The 21,155-nt window shown below is 33.6% G+C and overlaps 1 protein-coding gene across 3 annotated transcripts in view; it reads left to right on the top strand.

Annotated features, from left to right (window-relative positions):
• The first annotated feature begins 5,317 nt into the window (after nucleotides 1-5,317).
• The window catches only part of LOC145291369 (ceramide synthase 6-like), a 153,683-nt gene continuing 137,845 nt past the window's right edge, over nucleotides 5,318-21,155 (top strand). The window contains exon 1 of one of the 3 annotated variants that reach the window (XM_080137145.1): nucleotides 5,318-5,920. In XM_080137145.1, the coding sequence (XP_079993271.1) occupies nucleotides 5,724-5,920 (197 nt within the window). In that variant the 5' untranslated portion in view covers nucleotides 5,318-5,723. The remainder of the gene's footprint in view (nucleotides 5,921-21,155) is intronic. The other 2 variants (XM_080137146.1, XM_080137144.1) reach the window with 2 other exon arrangements.

Raw genomic sequence — 21,155 nt, 5'->3', positions numbered from 1 at the left:
TATGCATAAGAGCTAAATTGACCGACTTTAATTCAACTGAAAGTGCTCAATGATAAGAAACGGATTTCTTAAGTGGGCTGTCATAATTATTTTTTTACTATAATAATTAAATACCTACAGACACTAGTGCTTCATCCTTTCAGGAATCTTCAGTGCAGGGTGTCACGATTAACATCAGTCGAACGATTCGAACTCGGCAACACGAGACATCTCTGGCTTGATTAGCAAAGACCGTATCCATTCGGCTAACATTAACCACGTGAAATAACGTTGAATTTTAAACATTTTAAATTATATATATATATATATATATATATATATATATAAGAGTAATGAAATCGAAAGGATATAGTGTTTATCTGATATACGCAATGGTAAACTGTAATCTAATATAAATGCCAGTATTTATATATAGATAGTTTAATCCCAACCAAATAAAAAGGCTCAATATGCAATAGAGAGTAGAGAAAGAAAATTAAAACTAAGTTGAACTTTACAATTAAATTGTTCGGCCGAATACTCCAAAAAACAATTTACAAAGTCCTTATTCTGCGGAGTTTCAAAGAATGCTATTCTTGCTATTGTTCTCATTAGAGGACAAAAAGGAATCAGCAAATTATATTTGCAGCAATGCTAGAATTTGCTAGTTGTGGCATTAAGTGAAACCGCAATTTATTGTAGTCATAAATTGCCAAGGAAAACAAGTGAAAAACTGTTGGATGTGTAAAAGAATATTAAAAAAACCCACACATAATATTTCAGCTTGTATGAAAAATCTTTCAAGGTAATCCGAAAGGCGAAAATAGTTTTTTAGAGAGAATGGAGCCCAAAATTAAATCCAATGTTATGATGCATATAATCCGGTTGGAAATAAATAAATAAATAAATAAATAAAAATAAATTTGAATTGTAAAGTTAAACTTACCGTTTTAATTTTCTTTCTCTTATATATATATATATATATATATATATATATATATATATATATATATATATATATATATATATATATATATAACTTGAGTTGATTTACATTTTAACTTTCTTATTTTTCTTTTTCCTTTTCTTACCCTTCTATTATTCTTTGTACTTTATTTGTCGTGGTTTATTTATATTTTATAATCTTTTTTATCAGAACTTAATAAGTTTTTTTGAAGTTTTAAATTTTTTAAAATTCTTTGAAGTTAAAAATTTTAAAGGTGTAAAATTTTTATAAATATTTTATGAATTAAAAAAATTCCTAGTATTTCATTTTCTTATATATTGTTTTGCATATTCCTTTATCATTTATTGCTTTTTTTTATCCTCTCTTTCTTTTACCCCTCATCATATCGCCCTCGATAAAATATTTTTTTCCAATTCTAATCTAAAATTTTTTTCCATTTTTAATCTGAATGTTTTCAAAGTTGGTGTCGTCTTTTTATCTTCACTCTTGTATAATGCCGGCTTTTTCTCCTCTGCTGACGAGAAGTGTCATGGCCTAAAGAGGTGTCTCCCTTATTCTTGTAGCCTTTATTGACTTGATCCTGTAATAAAGTTCCTATGTAGCGTTATGCTTTATGTTCTTAACTTATTCTGTCTGCCTGTCTGTCTGGCTGTCTCACTATCTCTGTCTGTCTGTCTGTTTGTCTGTCTGTCTCTCATATATATATATATATATATATATATATATATATATATATATATATATATATATATATATATATATAATAGGTTGTTGCAAAAATAATGTCGTTTTTGACGTTCAACTTTAAGTCAAAAACGACATTATTATTGCAACAACCTAATATATATATGGACTCTCCCATCGATTTCGACATGTGAGGTTCCGCTACAAAATCTAAGTTGCTCGGGAATCCACACAGATGATTTGTTTATAGTGGTGAAGGCTATGTGTAGAACCATCCATACAGTTTGGTATTACTGCTAACATCCGTCAATGCAGATAACTACCACAGGACAGAGTATACAGTAGACCGCATGTTTTACATCACATTACTAGCAGTCCAGCCTGGATTTGTTTGGGCCCTATGCACTGTTCATAACTTGCCCCATATGTGAATGCACTTTATGCAAAATTTCAAATGTTTAGACCAAAACTTGTTTGAGTAATTTCGTAGACACTACAGAGGTAAATTTTTTAAACTTTGACCCCAATTTTGACCACTTAACATTTATTGTTTTGGTCTCCAATCAAAATACAAAGTTTTACCTATGTCCAAGTTACCTACATCTAAAATTTAAAGTGTTTAGACCCAAAATTGGCGGAGGAATTTGGTAGAGTTTTCAAAGATGAACTCTTTTAACTTTGACCAAAATTTTCGCCCCAAAACTGATTAAAATGCTTGCCGCATGTCTGAATACCTATTATGTAAAATTTCAAATGTTTAGACCAGATTTATACAGGATCAAGTCAGTAAGGTCAAATCATTGAACTTTGACCCCTTAACAGCCAAATTTCTGGCTGAAAAGCAATTAAAACGATTTTCCCAAATTTCAATACCCCTTATGTCAAATTGAATCTATAAACTGAAAATTGACAGTTATTTATTAGAGAAATTCACGCATCCAGACACACAGACACAGACAATTTCACTTTTATATATATATACTAGCAGTTCAGCCCAGCTTTGCATGGGCCCTATGCACTGTTCATAACTTGCCTTACACGTGAATACACTTTATGTAAGATTTCAAATGTTTAGAGATTTGAATCCAAAGTAGCTGAACAGCGGCTTGGTTCCCACCAGTTTTGGCAAATAGCAAACAGGATCCTGAACAGAAGCGTACGTTCTATCCCAACCATCATCAATGGACCTGAGGTCATCTTGTTAGCATCAGACAAAGCCAAACTATTTGCCAAAAACTTTGCAACTAATTATACCCTATGCAACCAAGGCCATCAATCCCCAGTATTTCCTCTTGTATCAAAAAACACACTATGCAACATACAAATATCTGCGCGTGATGTCGCCAAGCTAATCAAGAACCTTGATTCCAGTAAAGCAACTCGCCCCGACGGCATTCCAATTATAGTGTTGAAAAAGCTTCAACCACAACTTGCCCCCAGACTTACAAAACTGTTTAAGCGTTGCCTTAAGAATTGCTTCCCAACACGCTGGAAAACCTCATCAGTATGCCCTATATTTAAGAATTCAGGTGACAGGTCATCTCCCTCTCAGTACAGACCAATAAGTCTCCTGTGTGTCATGAGTAAGTTGCTGGAATCCATATTAAATAAAGAAGTAGTCAACCACCTCAGCAGAAATAAACTTCTTAGTGACATGCAATATGGGTTCCATTCTGCTAGATCTACAGCAGATGTGCTAATGGTTATATCTCATAGGATTAGTGAATCTCTTGACAAAGGCTTCCTTTCTAGGGCAATTGCTCTTGACATAACAAAGGCCTTCGATAAGGTATGGAATAAAGGCCTACTTCACAAGATTTCCAGCTACAGTATAACTGGAAGTGTTTTCTCAATTATTAAATCATTTCTCTCTGATAGGCTCATAAGAGTATTGGTTGATGGGCAGAAATCAGAAGCCCACAGGTGTCCCTTAAGGGTCCATCCTGGGCCCAACTCTCTTCCTGATCTACATCAATGATCTCCCAAAACACATACTTAAATCATTTGTTGACATCTATGCTGATGACACGACCATCTATGGCAACACATCCAGGGCCGTAAATGACAAAGTTCTCTCTGATTCTCTCTCCTCTGATCTTGAGCGCGTGGTACAATGGGGGAAAAGGTTGCTGATTACTTTTAATGTACCTAAAACCAAGCTTCTATCTTTACATCATCAATGCTCTGATCCCCATCTGGCATCAATTGAAATGGATGGCTCTCATCTTGGTGAGGCTCCATGTTTTGACAAGCTTCTTGGCTTGACCTTTACTCCTGATCTGAAATGGAACACGTACATCAAATCTGTTGCCAAGGTCGCTGGAAAAATGGTGGGATCCTTCTACCGCTCCAGTAGATATCTCACTGCTGATGCAATTCTCTATCTATATAAAAACCAAGTACGTCCAAAGATGGAGTAATGCTGTCATATTTGGGCAGGAGCTGCTAAAAACAGCCTATCCTGCCTTTTCTCTTCCCTGCAACCTCTCTCCCACAGAAGGGATGTTTCGAGTCTGTCGTTTTATCGTTATTTCGATGACAAGTGCTCGTCTGAGCTCCAATCTCTGGTCCCTCCTCGCCAATCTTTCACGAAAACCACCCATCTAGCTGAAACCACTGTCAGTAATTTTCCTCACTCTTTATCTGTGCCTAAATCAAAATGTAGATTCCATGAACAAAGCTTCTTTCTTAGAAGTGCACGCCTGTGGAACTCTCTTCCGTTTGTCTGTTTCCCACTTAACTACAACTTGGATGTCTTCAAGTCCAACATAAACAATTTCCTGTTGAACCGCCCCCTTAAGTGAGACACTTTTTCAAATCTCCATTACTAGCGATTTCTACGATATTATCCCATTGATTACTTTACACGCAATAAACCTTATCCCCGAGTGGCCTTCAGGCCTTGATAAGTGGTGACTTCCTAGTTAAAAAAAAACTCCTGCTGTGAATTTTCACTATTCAACGAAACACGTGTAAAACACACAATATTAACAATAAAACACTGGTGTCATATTTTTTAATTTTCGAGGTAATACTCATCTTCAGAAAGAAGAGAGAAAATATTATGTTTATATGACATTATACCATCATTTAATTCTTTTATGACGTCACACTGCTTTTCACAGTTCCTATTCAACCTTTATGACGTCATCTATTTTTTGACAATATAGTGGATGAAGATCTCATCTGTTATCTTCCTCACAAAAATAACGTTGCCAGTGTTTCTCTTCCCCGTTCTATTATTATTTCCATGGAAGGTACACGACACGGCTTAGCTTAAATTTCTGCTTCCTACATGTAAAACATTCATAACAAGAACTCGTCTTCTTACCACAACTGAAAAGAATTCCCCTCTTTTTCTGTGTGCCTAGCGTTTCCATAAAAACAAGTTGCTTTTTTTTCCCAAAAACTTTCCGTCATGTTAATGGGATGGTTTCACTATAGATTATAACACGATCGTTTTCAAGTTCAATCTAAAAAAAATAGATATACTTAAACCGTTCTCATAAGTAAACAAGCTTTGTTCATTCATCATTTTCAATCCTTTTATGATATTCTTAATCATTCAACTGGAAATTTATTCATCTCGTTAATCCTAATCCTCTAGTGGCTTTTGGTCTTGATAAATAGTGACTCCTTCAATTCATCTTTAGTAATAAGATAAGATACTGAAATCGTTGATAAATATATATTTACGTCATTCGTATTTTTGTGACGTCATGTAGTTTTTAGTTAGGAAAAGAAAAAATATCCTTACAAAATAATATGTATTTATATATTAAAAAATTAATTGCGAAAGTAAGGGAAACTGAACTAATATTGTGCTCATTACCTTCTAAACGAATCTGGTTGAGTGATGTATGGTAGAGAGAGAAAGAGAGAAAAAGAGAGAGAGAGAGAGAGAGAGAGAGAGCGTACTTCCCTTTGATAGTGATAAGTGCGCGGTCGTGCGTGTAAGCGTGCCTTGCTCCTCCTGCTGCTTGTCCGTTGTGTTTCCTCGAGTTTATTATTTTTATTATTTTAGGTTTTTATTACTTTGCGCACCTCAAAAATAATAAAAATAACAGAACATCCAAACGCGCTGCGAGCTTCAATGGATATGGACGCTCTTTCACTTTGGAAGGACATCAAAGCGACATTTTGGAGTGAAAAGTTCTGGTTTCCAAAAAATCTAACATGGGAATCACTAGAAAACAAAGAAGATGGGATTTATCACCCACAGTTGAACGATCTGTATCTAGTTTTACCTATAGCCGTCTTTCTCACGCTATTTCGGATATTTTTAGAAAGGTAAGAAAAAAATACGGCGATTCCCCCTTTTTCTTTTCTTGTCTTCTTTTTTTTTTGTGTGTGTGGGGGGAGGGGGGTCATAAATACCTCTTTAACTTTTCTGATTTTTAAATAAAAAAATTCAACCCTGGTTACAAGTTAGAAAACTCGGTAAAACTATACAAACACCGTGACAGCGAATTAACCCTAACCCTAACACTAACCCTAACCCCAACCCTAACCCTAACCCCAACCCTAAACCTAACCCTAACCCTAACCCTAAACCCTAACCCTAAACCCTAACCCTAACCCTAACTCTAACCCTAATCCTAACCCTAACCCTAACGCTGTCACGGTGTTTGTATAATAATACCGAAAACTCCATGCCGACAGACTTGAAAGAAATAAATAAACGCGTAAATGAAAATTTCCTTCATCGCAACAGAGAATCGTGTTTAAAGGGAGAAAAAGCTATTTTCTTTCACTTATTGTTTAGCATTAAAAAAAAAAATTAAACTAAAATATTTTAAATTTGATTTTTTTCTTAAGTTTGAGGGGTTATAAAGCGAATTTCATTTAATTAAGATTTGTGTGATTAAAGATTTTCATGCACAACTAAAAAAAAAAAAAAAAAAAGTGATCGCATTTCTCAACACGGGACTTTCTGTATCCGTACAAAAAAAATGGTTACATTCAAAATTTCAGTCTAAGTTTGCTTTTCTTTAGACTTTTTAAAAATATATAATCGTTTAGAAATATTAAACCTTAAAATTTAATTTGGAAAACAAAAAAGATCTTAAGAATGATGTCTCTTTTTATTAATTTATTTTATTTATATTCCATAATTTTTTCTAATGCAGTAGTAATTCTGCGTCTTTTAAAAGTAGAAATTTCTTGTCATCTTTTCAAACATTTAATAAACTACCAAATATATTTTAAATTGAAATTTAATCTTAACTCTTAATTTACGTTTTTTTTTTTCTACTAAAAAAATCTATTTCGAGTCCATGGTTGACTTTTTATCAGTGCTACCATTTTGTTTTCTGTTTATTTTATTTTATTTATAACTGAGTTTTTAACTTTAACTTTTAACTTAAAATCATGATTTTTCAAACTATATCTAAACAGAAAAAAAAAAAATGGTCGAGGAAAAAGAGCCACTTGTGCACAATAGCCTCTCCGGCAAAACGATACTAATAGTTTTAATACTATTGTTTGTTTTTTTCTTAGAGTTTTTTTTTTATTTTTTTTTATCGCTTAAATCTTTTTTAATTCTGTTTTAAATAATAAAACGTTCATTTTCAAATACAAAAATAAATCGAATTTACATTTATTAAAATAGTGTAATTTTATTGTCATTTTCCGTAATTGATGTTTCATCTATCAAAAAGTTTCACTAATTTAACCAAATTTTCCTATAGAGACCGTTTTCAAAAGAAAAAAAAAAAAAAAAAAAAAAACAACAATTTTCTACTATAAAAAGTCTGCAAATTATTTTATTTTCACTAAAGATGCCATGGTTCGGTATTTTTTTCGTGTAACTATTAAAAAAAAAATGTTTTGTGTAGACTCCATTCAGAAACTACGTAAAATCGCTGGAATCTTGTATGAATGAAAACTGTAAGAATTTCGTGTCTCGTGTACTAATGCTGAAGTTGAACACCCATCCTAAATCTACTTTCACTCATTAGTGAATATTATTAACTAATAATAGTTTTCCTCTGTAAATACTACTCTATTTGCTTAAATTCGACATTTTACTTCACCCTTAAAATTTTTGGTACTAAATGCACTTACTGATCCGTGCTATTTTTTAAATCGTATTTCCAAGTTTAATTAATTTTTTATTTTATTTTTTATTATTCAATTGTAAGGTTAAAGTATAGAATAGGTACAGTAGTACACATACTTAATAACGTTATGAGTACCAAATTTTTTTCCCAATCAAATGGAATGGGAACTCCCATTAATTCTTTTTTTTTTTTTTGGTACTAGTGCACTTATTAATCCGTGCTGAAATAATAACGTTATCATTTAAAAAGCCATTCTTAACATGCGGAGGGGAGGGTGCTTTGTACCTATTCTATATTTTAACCTTGCAATTGAATAAAAAAAAAAAACTTTAATTAAACTTGGAAATACGATTTAAAAAATAGCGCGGATCAGTAAGTGCACTAGCACCGTTTTTTTTTTTTTATTGTAATATTTTTTATGTGCTTAAAAATCTTTTAAGGTTCTAATTTGTCATTTTCGATACGTATGAATAAATTGTTTCGGGATTTTTTCTTTATACACGAGCAATAATAATTTTGATTATTTGAATTAATCATTAATCGAATTGCTATTCATATCTTGGTTGTTTCGGCCGGTATAATTTCGACCTTCTTCGGGTGCGTCTTTTCGAACTTGCAATGTCCATGTTGAAATATCGACAAGAAGCGGTGTAAGTTCATCTAAAGAATTCAACCAAATTAAAAAAAAAAAAATTAAACGAAGAAAATACAGAAAAATTATGTTGTACGTATTCGTCACAAAACAAAGATTTCATATTCGAAAGATCACGTGAGTAAGCGAAAAGGGACTGTTTCGCGTCGCCATCTTGAAAAATTAAGGGTGGATAATTCCTGAATAATCCAAACTTGCAGCCTTGATCAGCCTTGTAATGCTACCGATTTCACATTAATCGCTTTAAATTATTTCAAAATTATTTTCTTTATATATGCAAAATATACTTCATCAGTTTACGTCATTTTTGGAATATGACATTTTCGTTCCACGACGGGTAAACAAAGATTTTTCTGTATTTTTTTAAAGATAGCATTCTAACTAAATAATACGAGAAAGAGCAGTCGGAATAAACTACTGTTCGAAAGTGAAACTGCATGGTACCCCCTCCCCGCGGTTCCGTAATCGGCGACACATGCTTTAGCATTCATTTTGAAACGTTCAAGAATTGTAAAATTTATTTCTCGTTATTTCATTAAGATTTTTTCTCTTGGCGATACTTTCCCGTTTACTGCTCGCTTAGTTTTATTCATGTAAACTTTGCTTAAAATAAGAATGGAATTGGCTGATTCAGTGCACTCGTTTTTCTAAAAATCGCACCGACAGTATTTTAATTATCGTTCTTGATTTTTCTGCTTTTTTTTTCTGTAAACTGCCAAATTGTACGATTTCCAAACGTTAGATTCTCAAACTGCTTAAATTTATTTTAAATGTTTGGTTCAAGTCCAGAATTCAACCTAATTTTAAAAAATATATACACACAAAACTCTTTGGTCAATGTCAAGATTCTTTCTACTCCCCCCCCCCCAAATCGTTATAATAACGACGTTTGTAGGTTTTCGGGAGTGCGGAAAACGATTATAACATTTAAGTGGCGCAGAGAAATAGTTTTCAAAGAAATGACCTTTTTTTCCAAAATTGGAGATTACTTTTCTATATAAATTTAACGTAAAATGAGCACCCACTTCCTGGCCATCTAGTGGTATATGTTTTTGTCTGTCTGAAAGGTTTTTTTTACTTACTTGCCATCTTGACAATCATCTTTAAAATAATGACTTAAGTAGGTTTTTAGTATGCTGAAAACGAATACTGCATTTCAATTTGCAGCAAATAAGTAATTTTTCGGATATTAAGCAATGATTGCAATTCCTTATGTTATCGGCGGTGCCGGTGGCCATTTCTGTACTCGCAAGTGTGCGCATAGTTTGACGCACACGCGTCAAAAGTATGCGCGCTTGCGCGTACAGAAATGACCACCACATAAGGAATTACATTGTCTTACAATGGCTACAATATACTATTAATCGCTAAAAATCGTAAAAAAAAAAAAAAAAAAATGATTTCCTTTATAGTTTAGATACAGATTTTTTGTTGAATTCTGGATAAGGACCAAATGTTTTTTTACGCATCATCGTCATCATTAAATTAAATCTGGTAAATGTCACGATGAATCATCGCTAACAAATAAAATCTTAGCAATTCTGAATCTTAACTCCTTGTTCTAAGGGAGTTAACTCTACTTTACTTAGAATTGTAACAAAAAAAATCTTTTTTTTTTTTTTTTTACTATTTAATGTAACAGCTTTATAACATTAATAGCAAAAAATGTAAAATGCGATGATATTGTAATTTTTCTTAAGCAAAACATTTGGGTAATTGAAGAAAAAAAATGACTTTTTTTTCATCTGCTTTAGTAAAAAAAAGTTACCTCCCTTAGAACAATGAGTTAAGATTCCGAATTGCCAAAACCTTTTTTCATCACACACAGCTCTACAGAATTAGTGATGATTATTTTATTTTTAGCAGTTATTTTCATTCATGCAGTGTTTTTTTTTTCTTTCTTTCTTCACAAAGACAGTTTAACTGAAAAGTAAATAGCCGTTCTCCTTACGTTTAGGAGCAAATCTTGATTTATTACAGAGGTCTTATAAACATCTTTTTTTTCTCTCTCTTTTCTTTTTCTCTGGAGTAGAAAACGGATGGATTTAGCTGTTATTTATTTATTGCCATTTATTCTCGACAAATCAAAGCCATTTAAACTTGGCAGTTTAACATCCCCCGGCAAATTTTCATTTTAGGAGAGTTCCGTTTGCGGCTAGGGAAGAGTTCACAAAGCCCCACTCCTTCTCATGTTAAGAATGACTTTCTAAATTTACTGTGGAGTGTTAAAATGAAAATGCACAAGTGCCAAACCTTTCCACTTATAAGTGTTGATATCTCCCCCCTCTCCTTCCCGTCAGTTGATGTTATAAAGTGTGCGTTTTTTTCTTCTTTGCCATGCCTGTGCAATTTGTAAAGGTTTGTGTTTGGCCAGTAGTCGTCATCACCTTCTCGAAATCCCCACTTTGCTCAACGACTGCTTCCTCCTCCGCCCTCTTCATCATTTCTCACCTTCCTCGCTTTATTTGTCTAACGATCATGACGCTACTTTGTTGCTCGAACTAAACCCAAATAATAATAGGATCATTATTATTCAAGTTGCAATAATAATCACTAATCAGCTTATTTTCTTTGTTAACCACCTAACTGTCTTTATTAATCGTCCATTTTCCTGGTATCATGTCTCGAGTAATTTCTCATTCGTTGTCCTATATTGATTTCAGTTTGCCATTGAGAATCAACCGCAACCGCTTAGTTTCCGTCTGACTTGAAATAAAAGACCTGGATCGATCGAATTAAACCTCTTTATTTAATGGACAATAAAAATAATGAATAAATTAGAAAAATAAAATCTTAGTTCGGATGGAATACTGTTACTGTGCTGTCTGTACTTTACAGAAAATAGCCTTTTTTTTTTTTTTTTTTTTTTTTTGCCTGTCGAACGTGTAAATAAAACGCTCTTAAACACCGGAATTGAATAATTACGACCATCCACTTTGAATTATGCTAGTTGTATGCACATATATGTATATACTAGCAAGCTGCCCGGCATTTCCCGATCGTAAAATACATTTAAACATGATATTTTCATTAATGCAGATTTATAATTATTTATAATATTATATTGGACGCAATATATAATAATAATAGGTTATCCTTTACGGAGATGGTCCCGACGTCCGCCTCGTTTTGAGTTTGGGGAGAGGCCGTCTGACGTAGGCGGTGTCGAGGCAGAAAATTACCTTAACCCTAAAATATGCGATATGTCAGACAGATGCTTTTACAAATATTGTGAAACAAATCATAGAATTTTACAGGGTTAACTAACCACGTGGAACTATTCTAATCATGTGGACTGCGTTTTTGTTTTTAAATTCTAATTATTTGAACTGTTTATTTTGTAAAATTCCAATTATTTGAACTGTTGAATAATCAAAAATTTGAACTGTTTATTTTGTAAAATTCTAATTATTTGAACAATTTATTTTTTTTTAAATTCTAATTATTGGAACGGTTTTTTTTCTCCTTAAGTTAACAATTGGGTACGTTATTGAAGGGGTAATTTTCTGCCTCGACACCGCCTACGTCAGACGGCCTCTCCCTGAGCTCAGAACGAGGCGGACGTTGGGACCATCTCCGTAAAGGTTATCCTAATAATAATTTACAAAGTTAAAAATAAAAATGACTCGTGCGTCACTACCGAGAATCGAAACCAAAACCTTTAGCTTACGATTTACTTTTTCCTTTGATGTTAATGCCTGAGCTATGAAGATATGTTTGCAAGGCTAAAAATTAAAGCCTGAACCATTAGCTATTACGTTACGCATGCATATTCGTAATACTGTCGTTCGATCTTAACGTGGCAAATTCCATTTTTGAATTTTCTCACTTTTGCTTGCACCGGTTTTCTAGGTGTATCAGAATTTTTGTAGGAATTTTTGACACCCCCTAACACGAAATTTCGAATAAAATATAAAAAAACTCGTAATTTCTCTTTTAAAAGTGGGTTGTTTTATTTTTCTTTATGGATTATACTTCCAAAATAAACTATTAAAGTTACATAAAAAGTAATAGAAATATTATTTATTTTTTAAAAAACAGTAATGAAATTAATTGAATTTTACGAGTTCAATATTTTTCAATTTTTAAACTTTAAAAATCTATCAATTTTTCTATTGATTCTATTTTTTACGATATTTTCAGGGGTCAATGTGAAATTTTATGCTCTTTCCAATAAACCGAATATAATATTTTAGACAAACGTTTTTCTTTTAAATTCACGCCCCTCCCCCCATTTTGAAATGTCTATTAAAAAGTAAATAATTTACTCACCAAAGTGTTATATATCACAAATTGAAGATAAAAGATCAATAAATAATATTCAAATTTGAAACAAAATAGTGTTTTTCTTCTTTTAGAAATTTACCTGTAAAGTCCGAAGTTTAAAACCTATTTTTTTTTTTTTTAAACCACGTTGTTTTGTTTTTGTTTTTTAAATGAAACCTTGGTCCTTGCTCCCTTAATTGAAAAAAAAAAAAATAAATAAATAAATAAAAATAGGGGTTGAATTACATTTTTCGAGTGGTTATAAGCTTGGAAAGACGGGGTGTTGAATTCTTCAATATTTTTCACAAAGTTTCTGACACACCTACCGGTTTTCCCTGTGAGAAATTCAATTTACAGCCGCCATGTTTCTTTAAACCACCTACACAGTTCTAGTAGACGGCCCATGATAGGTTAGTTTGAATGAGTCGTGAATTGCTTGGCACCCTTTTTTTGTATCATGCTTTTATTGTTCAGTCCACGTGAATCTCTCGGCAGAAAAAGGACTCCCAGGAGCGGCTTCCAGGAAAAGCCTTACCAGGAATGGAGCCGCCACTATTTCTCCATGTTATTTCACCAAACTGTTGGTGAACAAAGGACTTACGAGGGGCGTGCAATAAATAATGCCCCTGACCCACTTTCCATAGCTGTAGAGCAACGAAACTTGGCACAGTTATTAGTCTTTCTCTACATAGGAATCACCCAGAGTTATGCATTTCTCCCATCGTTTGATGCAATTCTGGAGACCATTTTTGTAGAACACCCTAGGTTGGTCCTCTAACCACGACGTGACTTCAGAAATCAAGGCTGCATCATCTGGGAAACGTTTTCCTTTCAAAAACAACTTCATGGCTGGGAAGAGGTGAAAGTCAGGGTGCTAGTTCAGGAGAGTAGGGAAAATGGGGAAGAATTTCAACATAACCACACGTCCGTGTTTCTGATCTGGCAACATATGAGTTGTGGACCGGAGCGTTGTCCTGCAGGAGGAAGGTATCTTTGCTGATCTTGTCCCACCTCTTGATTTTGATAACTTCCCTGAATTTCCTCAAAAGTGAAGCATAATAGGCTCTTTTAATTGTGGTACCCTTTGCCAGGAAATCTGTCATCACTACTCCGTCCTGGTCCCAGAAGACTGTGAGCATGACCTTGCCAGTGGAGGGCTGCACCCTTGCCTTCTTTGGAGGTGGTGAGTCCAAGTGCTTCCACTGCATTGACTGGGCTTTGGTCTCTGGATCATAGTGATGGATCCAGGTTTCATCCTGTGTAATCAGTCTTTTGAAAAACTTTGACTCCTTTTCTTGGCACATCTCCAAATTCATCCTCGAGCACTCGACGCGTTCTTGCTTCTGGAATAGTGTGAGCAACCTGGGAATCCATCTGGCAGACACCTTATGCAAATGGTCATGAATGATAGTTTCCACAGACCCTGTACTAATCTTGACATCTTGGGCTATTTAGTGAATAGTAATGCGCCGACCTTCCAAAATGGCAGCCTCAACTTGATGGACAGATGCCTCATCAATGACAGAAGGGGGGGAGCAGATCTGGGAGCTGTTTCCATAAACTTCTGGCCATGTTTGAATTCACAATGCCAGCATTTTACAAGGTCATATGATGGGGCATTATTACCATAAGTTTCTTTCATTTCATCAAAAGTCTCCTGTGGTGTGCGTCCTTCCAAATACAAAATCCGGATAACTGCTTGACATTCAACAGGCTCCATTTCACACCTGACTCTGTTCAAACACCTGTAAAACAGAAACCACAATAGGTTCAGAGCTGTAATTTGCCACATAACCCGTAGAGATATAAATCATTGCACATGCAAAATTTCAGCTAGATCAGACAACTAGAAGTGGTCAGGGACATTACTTATTGCACGCCCCTTGTACCTCTCTACAAGCAGAGACACCTTTATATTGCCGAAGATATCCTAAGTACAGAATGGTATCCTTTGAACATTTTCTTCATGCTTATATTTACTAAATATTGGAATTTATCTCAATTCAGTTAGTCCCAAGCAACTCGCTTTATGCCTAATTATAGGCGCCAACATTCTTGCCGAGAACACCATGAATTATCATGGATCCTTTCGAGGAAAATTTGAACTACCACTCCACCAAAAAGAGTTTAACTACTGGCTCCCTGTTTAGGGAGGCAAAACTTCTCCACCGTTTTGCAATGAACTGTACCACGACCAATAACTTTTCTTTGCTGTTATTATTGAATAAATTTTAAGTTTGAAGGTATTGCTTTTGTAATTTGTGGATTTATTTTGCCTCTAATTATCGTAATTGTTTAACAAGATTTTAGAAGTGGAGCTGCTCCTATGAGTTCTTTTCCTGCCGAGAGATTCACGTGGACTGAAAAATAAAAGCATGATACAAAAAAGGGCGCCAAGCAATTCACTTGACTCATTCAAACTAACCAATCATGGGCCGTCTACTAGAACTGTGTAGGCGGCTTAAACAAGAAACATGGCGGCTGTAAATTGAATTTCTCACATCCCCGGCTAAAACCCAAGTATAAAGATTCGCATGGGTTCGAATACCCTATATATTAATTTTCATGTCTGTAGACCAAAAACTGACAGGAGTTTGGTGGGCAAAATTTGGTAAATTTTTATGACGTGCCCCAGCGTATTATAAACACCCCAAGTATATTCTTGTAAACATTCATTTTAAATTAAAATTTTTAGTAAATTCCCTATTAGTTTTTTTTTCACTTTTCTTATGAGATGATCATCTTTAGTTAACTATACTGTGTAATTCATGCAGATATTTTACATGATTTATACTTGTGTAATATTTGTGTAAAAGCTTATAGTAAACACAAACCTCTTTCAACATATATATTTATGTATGCACATATATATTTGTTTAAAAAATTTTGGGTGTTTTTTTTTTTGTTGTTTTTTTTTTTAATTTTTTTTTTTACAACCTGCCCCAGCATAGTATAAACACCCCCAACCACTCGTGTTAAGAACGGCTTTACGGAAGCCGTTAACATGGGGAGGTTGGAGTGTTTATAATATGCTGGGGCACATTATAAAAATTTATCAGGGTTTTTAATATGAATATCAATACACACAAAAACAAAATAAATTTATAGGAGTATAGATGTGTGTGTGGTACTTGTCCAGAATTTGGACCGAACTGTTTTGTTTTTTTTTCTGTTCTTGTTAGCTCCTTAATAAAAGAATTTTAAAATAAAACAAAAAAGAACGCACACTTTCCTATGTATTAAGTTCGGTTTGGTTTAACTTTTGTAGAATTCTTGAAATTTTTATATCTTTTTTTTTTTAATTGTTCCATTTACAATAAACGTGACTACCAGAATATCCTGGCCAAATCACCGCTAAAAAATCCTCCGCATCCATCAAACTTGATCATCGAACCGGAACTCTAAAACGAAATGAAAGAAAATATATTTTATTATTACCAGAAAAGATGTATTTCCCCTGTTATTATTTTAGTTTTGTTATCTTTCTTACTAAAATTAAATAAAATTGTTAATTTTTTATTTATTCCATGCGTACCTATTTTATCCTGTTAATATTTTAGTGCAAACAGATTACTATATCCTTATCTTTCTTACTAAAATGAAATAAATTAATTCTTTTATTTTTTTTCATGCATACCTATTTTACCCTGTTATTTTAGTAAGATCGAATTGCTATATCTTTTTCTTACTAAAAGTGAAATAAAACGAAAGTAAATATCTTTTTCATAATAGGCCAGCCATCCATCAAAAATCACTTCGGTTCAAATTCTGTAGAAGTTATTAACATTTTAAAGTGCTTGTTGGGGTGGAATTTGACAATACTAGTATAACATTACATTTCCAACTGATTTTATTGTCGTTCTGACTCTATAGACTTTATACTACCTCACGTGGAACTTTTCACCCCCGTTGAACTTTAAAGAAAATATTCAATATTTAGAAATTTGAAAAGGGGTGCTCAGTTTCTAAATTTTGGTTCATAGTGGTCGCAAGAGAATGAATATTATTTTGTTTTGCATATTATTTATCATATTTTCATAAACAGGCCGAGTTCACACTGAATATCAAGCATTTTTTTGTAATTGTATCTTGTGTAGTTTCTGACTTTTAGCAAAGGTATGCATTGCAAACTTCTGTTAAGATTTTATTCTGTATAAATAGATTACTTGCATTGCATTTTATTTTTTTTTCAATATATTTTGCCTTTTCTCATGAAAAGTTTTTTTTTTTCTTATTTTGTATTTTTCATAAATACAAATCAACAAAAGTAGTGTCAAATTCATGGCTTTAAGTTCATTTAAACAAGGTTCCAATAAAAAAAGGTGGATAATTCTGTCGAAGAGGTAAACCCAAAATCAACATTCTTTGCTGATTAGAAAGACGATATTACATCAAGAAAAGAATACCTATCTTAGTAGGTTAAATTGTCTCAAAGATACAATGAAAATTGGGTGCCAAAGCCTTAAATTAATAAGAATATTAAAAATGAGTCCGTCGTGCACAAAAGATTTACTCAGACTAAAGTTTTCAGTTTAAACATGCCTACACTTGCGGGTTAAAAAGTTCAAATCAACCAATGAGAAAGGCTGTAATTAAAACGATGTGTTAAACCAATGTAGTGACACAATTCAAGTCATGTAATTTCTCGCACACTGTGAAAGGAGCAGAGAAAAAGTAATCGATATCCATTACTTTTTTTTTCAATTATTCAATACAAGGTAAATATGTATTAGACTGTCAATTAAGCGACAAGTAAATAATTCTGGTGATCGCAAGGACTTAACTAACTATTGTATTTTTTTTATTTTTAAAAGGAACTACGTGTTTCTGTCTGCTTATGATAAACCAATTTATAGCCAATAAGCTAGTTTTATCTAGATTACCAATATATTAACCACAAGAACGATAACTTGAATATAAGTCAAATAACAACTTAATAGATTCTGAAATTAAGAGCTTAGTGTAATACTTTTTCTGAACAATTCGGACAAATCCACTCAAGAGTATCCTGTTGCTTCATCCTGACATTGTCCAAATGATACCAACTGTCACAGGTGTCACAACACCCCATAGGAGATGATTTGCAATTTGCGACTGAACAAGTTGTACAAGAAGGGACCACCTTCCTCCATAAATTCTGCTGAAGACCATGCAAAAACAGCCTTTAAATCCAGTAGAAATGTTTTAAGGAATGAACCTGTTTGCAACTGTCCCTTAATACACAGACCGGTTGCTATCATTCCCATTAATGAGTCTAAGTACCGTGCTAAGACTCCAAAAGGATTGAGTTTTATTTGGAGATTAAATTAATGTGATTTCTCCCATCAACACCTTCTGCGAGCAACCACCCAATATATATTAGTTTCAACCTTTCTCAAGGACAAGTAATTGGGGTGCCATATTCTTCTGAATTTTTCAATCTACCTGTGTCTCAATTCCATGGATTGCAAAAGTTTTTACTCCTACTGTGAGGATCAGGACAGAAATCGTCTGGTTCATAATCATTAATCAATAAACGTGGATTATAACCAGTTTGTAAAAAATGATTCGGGGTTAAAATTTCAAGACCCCTTTCAGAAACAGTAATATATGTAAGTGGTCGATCTGATCGCTTTCTCCACATCGGAAAGGATAGTTAAAAAGTCAAAATAGTTGACTTTCTTTTTACCTATTAATTTTTAAAAACATTGTTTAATCTTTTTTTATCATCCTCTCCCATGCACCTTATTGCCATGCCGAATAAAGAGGAATGGTGAGGTGACTAATTGAAGTTGACCTAAATTTTTCTTGGAATTTGTTTGAAATGAGGAGTTCAGATAACATGATAGCTGATGCTTAGGTCTTTGCATTGTCTGAATAAACATGCATAGGAACACCAAACTGATTGGTAGACTTAATAAATGCTAATATAAAGGATCTAGTGCTCATATCCGGTAATAGCTTCAGGCATACAACACATAGACTCATGCACGTGAACACAAGACATACATTTTCACATCTTCATCGTTGTATTTTACCAAAAAGTGACTGGTACTATTTGGTGAAATGGGCGAAAAAATTTGCCCAATGAGTGGGCGGTTGAGAAGCTGAGGATGCTTTATATGGCAATGAATTTATTTATTTTTATTTATTTATTTTTTTTTACAATTAATACAATTACGGAATTTTCTTTACTGATTGCCTCCCTTGGGGAATCCAGAAACCAGATAACCTCAATTTAGAAAGAGTTGAATTGGTTCCCAGATGGCAACAATTTAAATGTGCCTCTTTAATAACCAACCCATTCAGGTAAACAATGTTTTTCCCAAAACTATAGGAAACTTAACTTCAAAGGGTTGGATGTTGGAATTCTGTATACGTCTTTAGTCTGCAACAGACCATCTTTATCAATGAACAAACAAAGAGCCGATACCCTTGTCGGCATAGCCTTATTTGAAGGTTGGTTGAAATATTCCAACTCAAAGGGAAATTCTTCCCTCTGCACAATTAAAAATGGGAAGGATGTTTGTGATGGCACCAAGGCCCTCTTTAATAATGGGCCTATGAGGTATCCAACAATATTTTTAATACTCTCCAGTAGAAACAGGAAAGTTTGACAATACCACCTTGTTCATATTCTTCGAACATTTGTTTATAAACCTTGTTTCTCTAAAGAATCTGCCTTTGCATAATTTTTATGAAAGACACATAATTAGAATCTACTTGAGACAACTTTTTGAAGTCCCAGGGCAGATCCACATATTATTTGCCATCTTTTAGCGCAATGTTTTTTTTTAATTTACCTATCTTTGCTTCATCGTATGAAAACAGTTTAGCACTCTCCTCAATTCCGACAGAATTGAGAGAAAAAGTTTTCAATTCCGCATTCGACGGAAGATTCTTTAAAAAACGGCCCATGTGTGTCAGAATAAGAGGGCACAGAATTCAACACACTTTTGACCAAATAGGAGAGACCTTGAGGTAATGATTAGCAAACTCGATCGAAGGAAGGCAACTTCGTATCCCTATTAGTTTTGGGCTTCAAAAATTATGCTCGTTACCAAATAGGATAATTTTATTGGAAATTTTTCATGTCCTATTGAGACATTTAACTATATGGAAATTTTTTATTTGCTGGATTAAGTCCAAGTCTACGAGGCCGTGAAACAGTGCTATTTAAATCCTTATAGTCATGACAGCGATGGAAACCTGACTCCATTATATTAGATGAATATCTCGTCAAATTTATTACCTTAAAATTTAAAATTAAGACTGTCCGTGAATAGGGCGGTGAAAGGAAAGGGTTTCTGAAATCCAATTTTAGAGAGCCGTCGAGCTCTTTGAGGTCCATGAATCTTGTTCCAGTAAAGGTGTTTGTAGGCATTACTATAGATCTAGGTACTAATTTTTCTCTAGATCTCAATTCCAGTAAAATAGCCTGGGAGAAAAGATTTTTGACTTCCAGTGTCCAAAATGCAATGGAAAAACCCTGGAGGTCCATTTTCCACTCTGATAACATGAAATATACAATTATCCTCATTAGATAAAGGAGTCCTTCCTACAAAGGATTTTGAGGTCTTTGGGCACATTAGAGAAGTGAGTCCCATTCTGCAAGTAATGCATGGGTAAGGAAATCCCTTGTTTCCCTTACATTCTTGATCCAAGTACAAATTTATATTTAAAGGTGCTGCCTGTAGAAATTCTATTATGTCAAAAAAGTTCTTAACATTAATTCCTTTCTGACATTAATAAGGAATTTGCAGAACAGGATGTGAGCAACCATTGATCCAGAAGTAGAGCCTTCTGTGAGAAAATCAGTTCCAAAAGATTTGTCTAATTTAGACAAGTCCAGTTTAACTTGTTTCACAAATGTTTTGAGTTCTTACAATTCTGTTATCTGCACCACCCGAGGAATAATTTTCTCCAAGATTCAATCATTGAAGAGAAGGCTTCAGGAATTTTTCTGTCAAGCAGTCCAATATTACAGTTTAATTATCAGAGGAAACCTCCATATTTGCAATTAAGTCATAGGCTTTTCCTTTCAGCTTGGATTTAAGGAGAAGCAATTTATCTGCTTCCCCATAATTGGTGATGCAAAATTCAAATCTTAGGAAGGTTCTAAATTCAAATTTGTCGACTGATGGAGACCCACTAAAATTTGGACATCCCAAATCCAACCTTAAAGGCTGGAGAGAAACTTTTTTTTTTAACCTTACAGCCAGACTTCAATTTATGCAATTCTTCCTTAATATTGGAAGAAAATATTTCAGAATCTTGAAAAGTATGCGCGCTTGCGTGTACAGAAATAGCCACCACATAAGGAATTACATTGTCTTATAATGGCTAAAAATATACTATTAATCGCTAAAAATCGTTAAAAAAAAAAAAAAAAAAATACTTGATCAATTTACTTGCCTTTTGGAAGATGACATTTTTGTCAATCTCTCCTCCTGGGATTTTGAAATAATCTGATCATATAAGTCGTACAATTCATTTTACCATTTTTTCATGTCTGCTACTCTTGACTCAATCATGATCAGGGAGGAATTATCATTCAGTCATTTCA

Source organism: Euprymna scolopes, chromosome 12 (genome assembly GCF_053919585.1).
Source record: "Euprymna scolopes isolate OS-2025 chromosome 12, ASM5391958v1, whole genome shotgun sequence".
NCBI classification, from domain to species: Eukaryota; Metazoa; Mollusca; class Cephalopoda; order Sepiida; family Sepiolidae; genus Euprymna; species Euprymna scolopes.
Note: the sequence above shows the minus strand (reverse complement) of the source record. Positions and strands in the feature narration are given on the sequence as shown.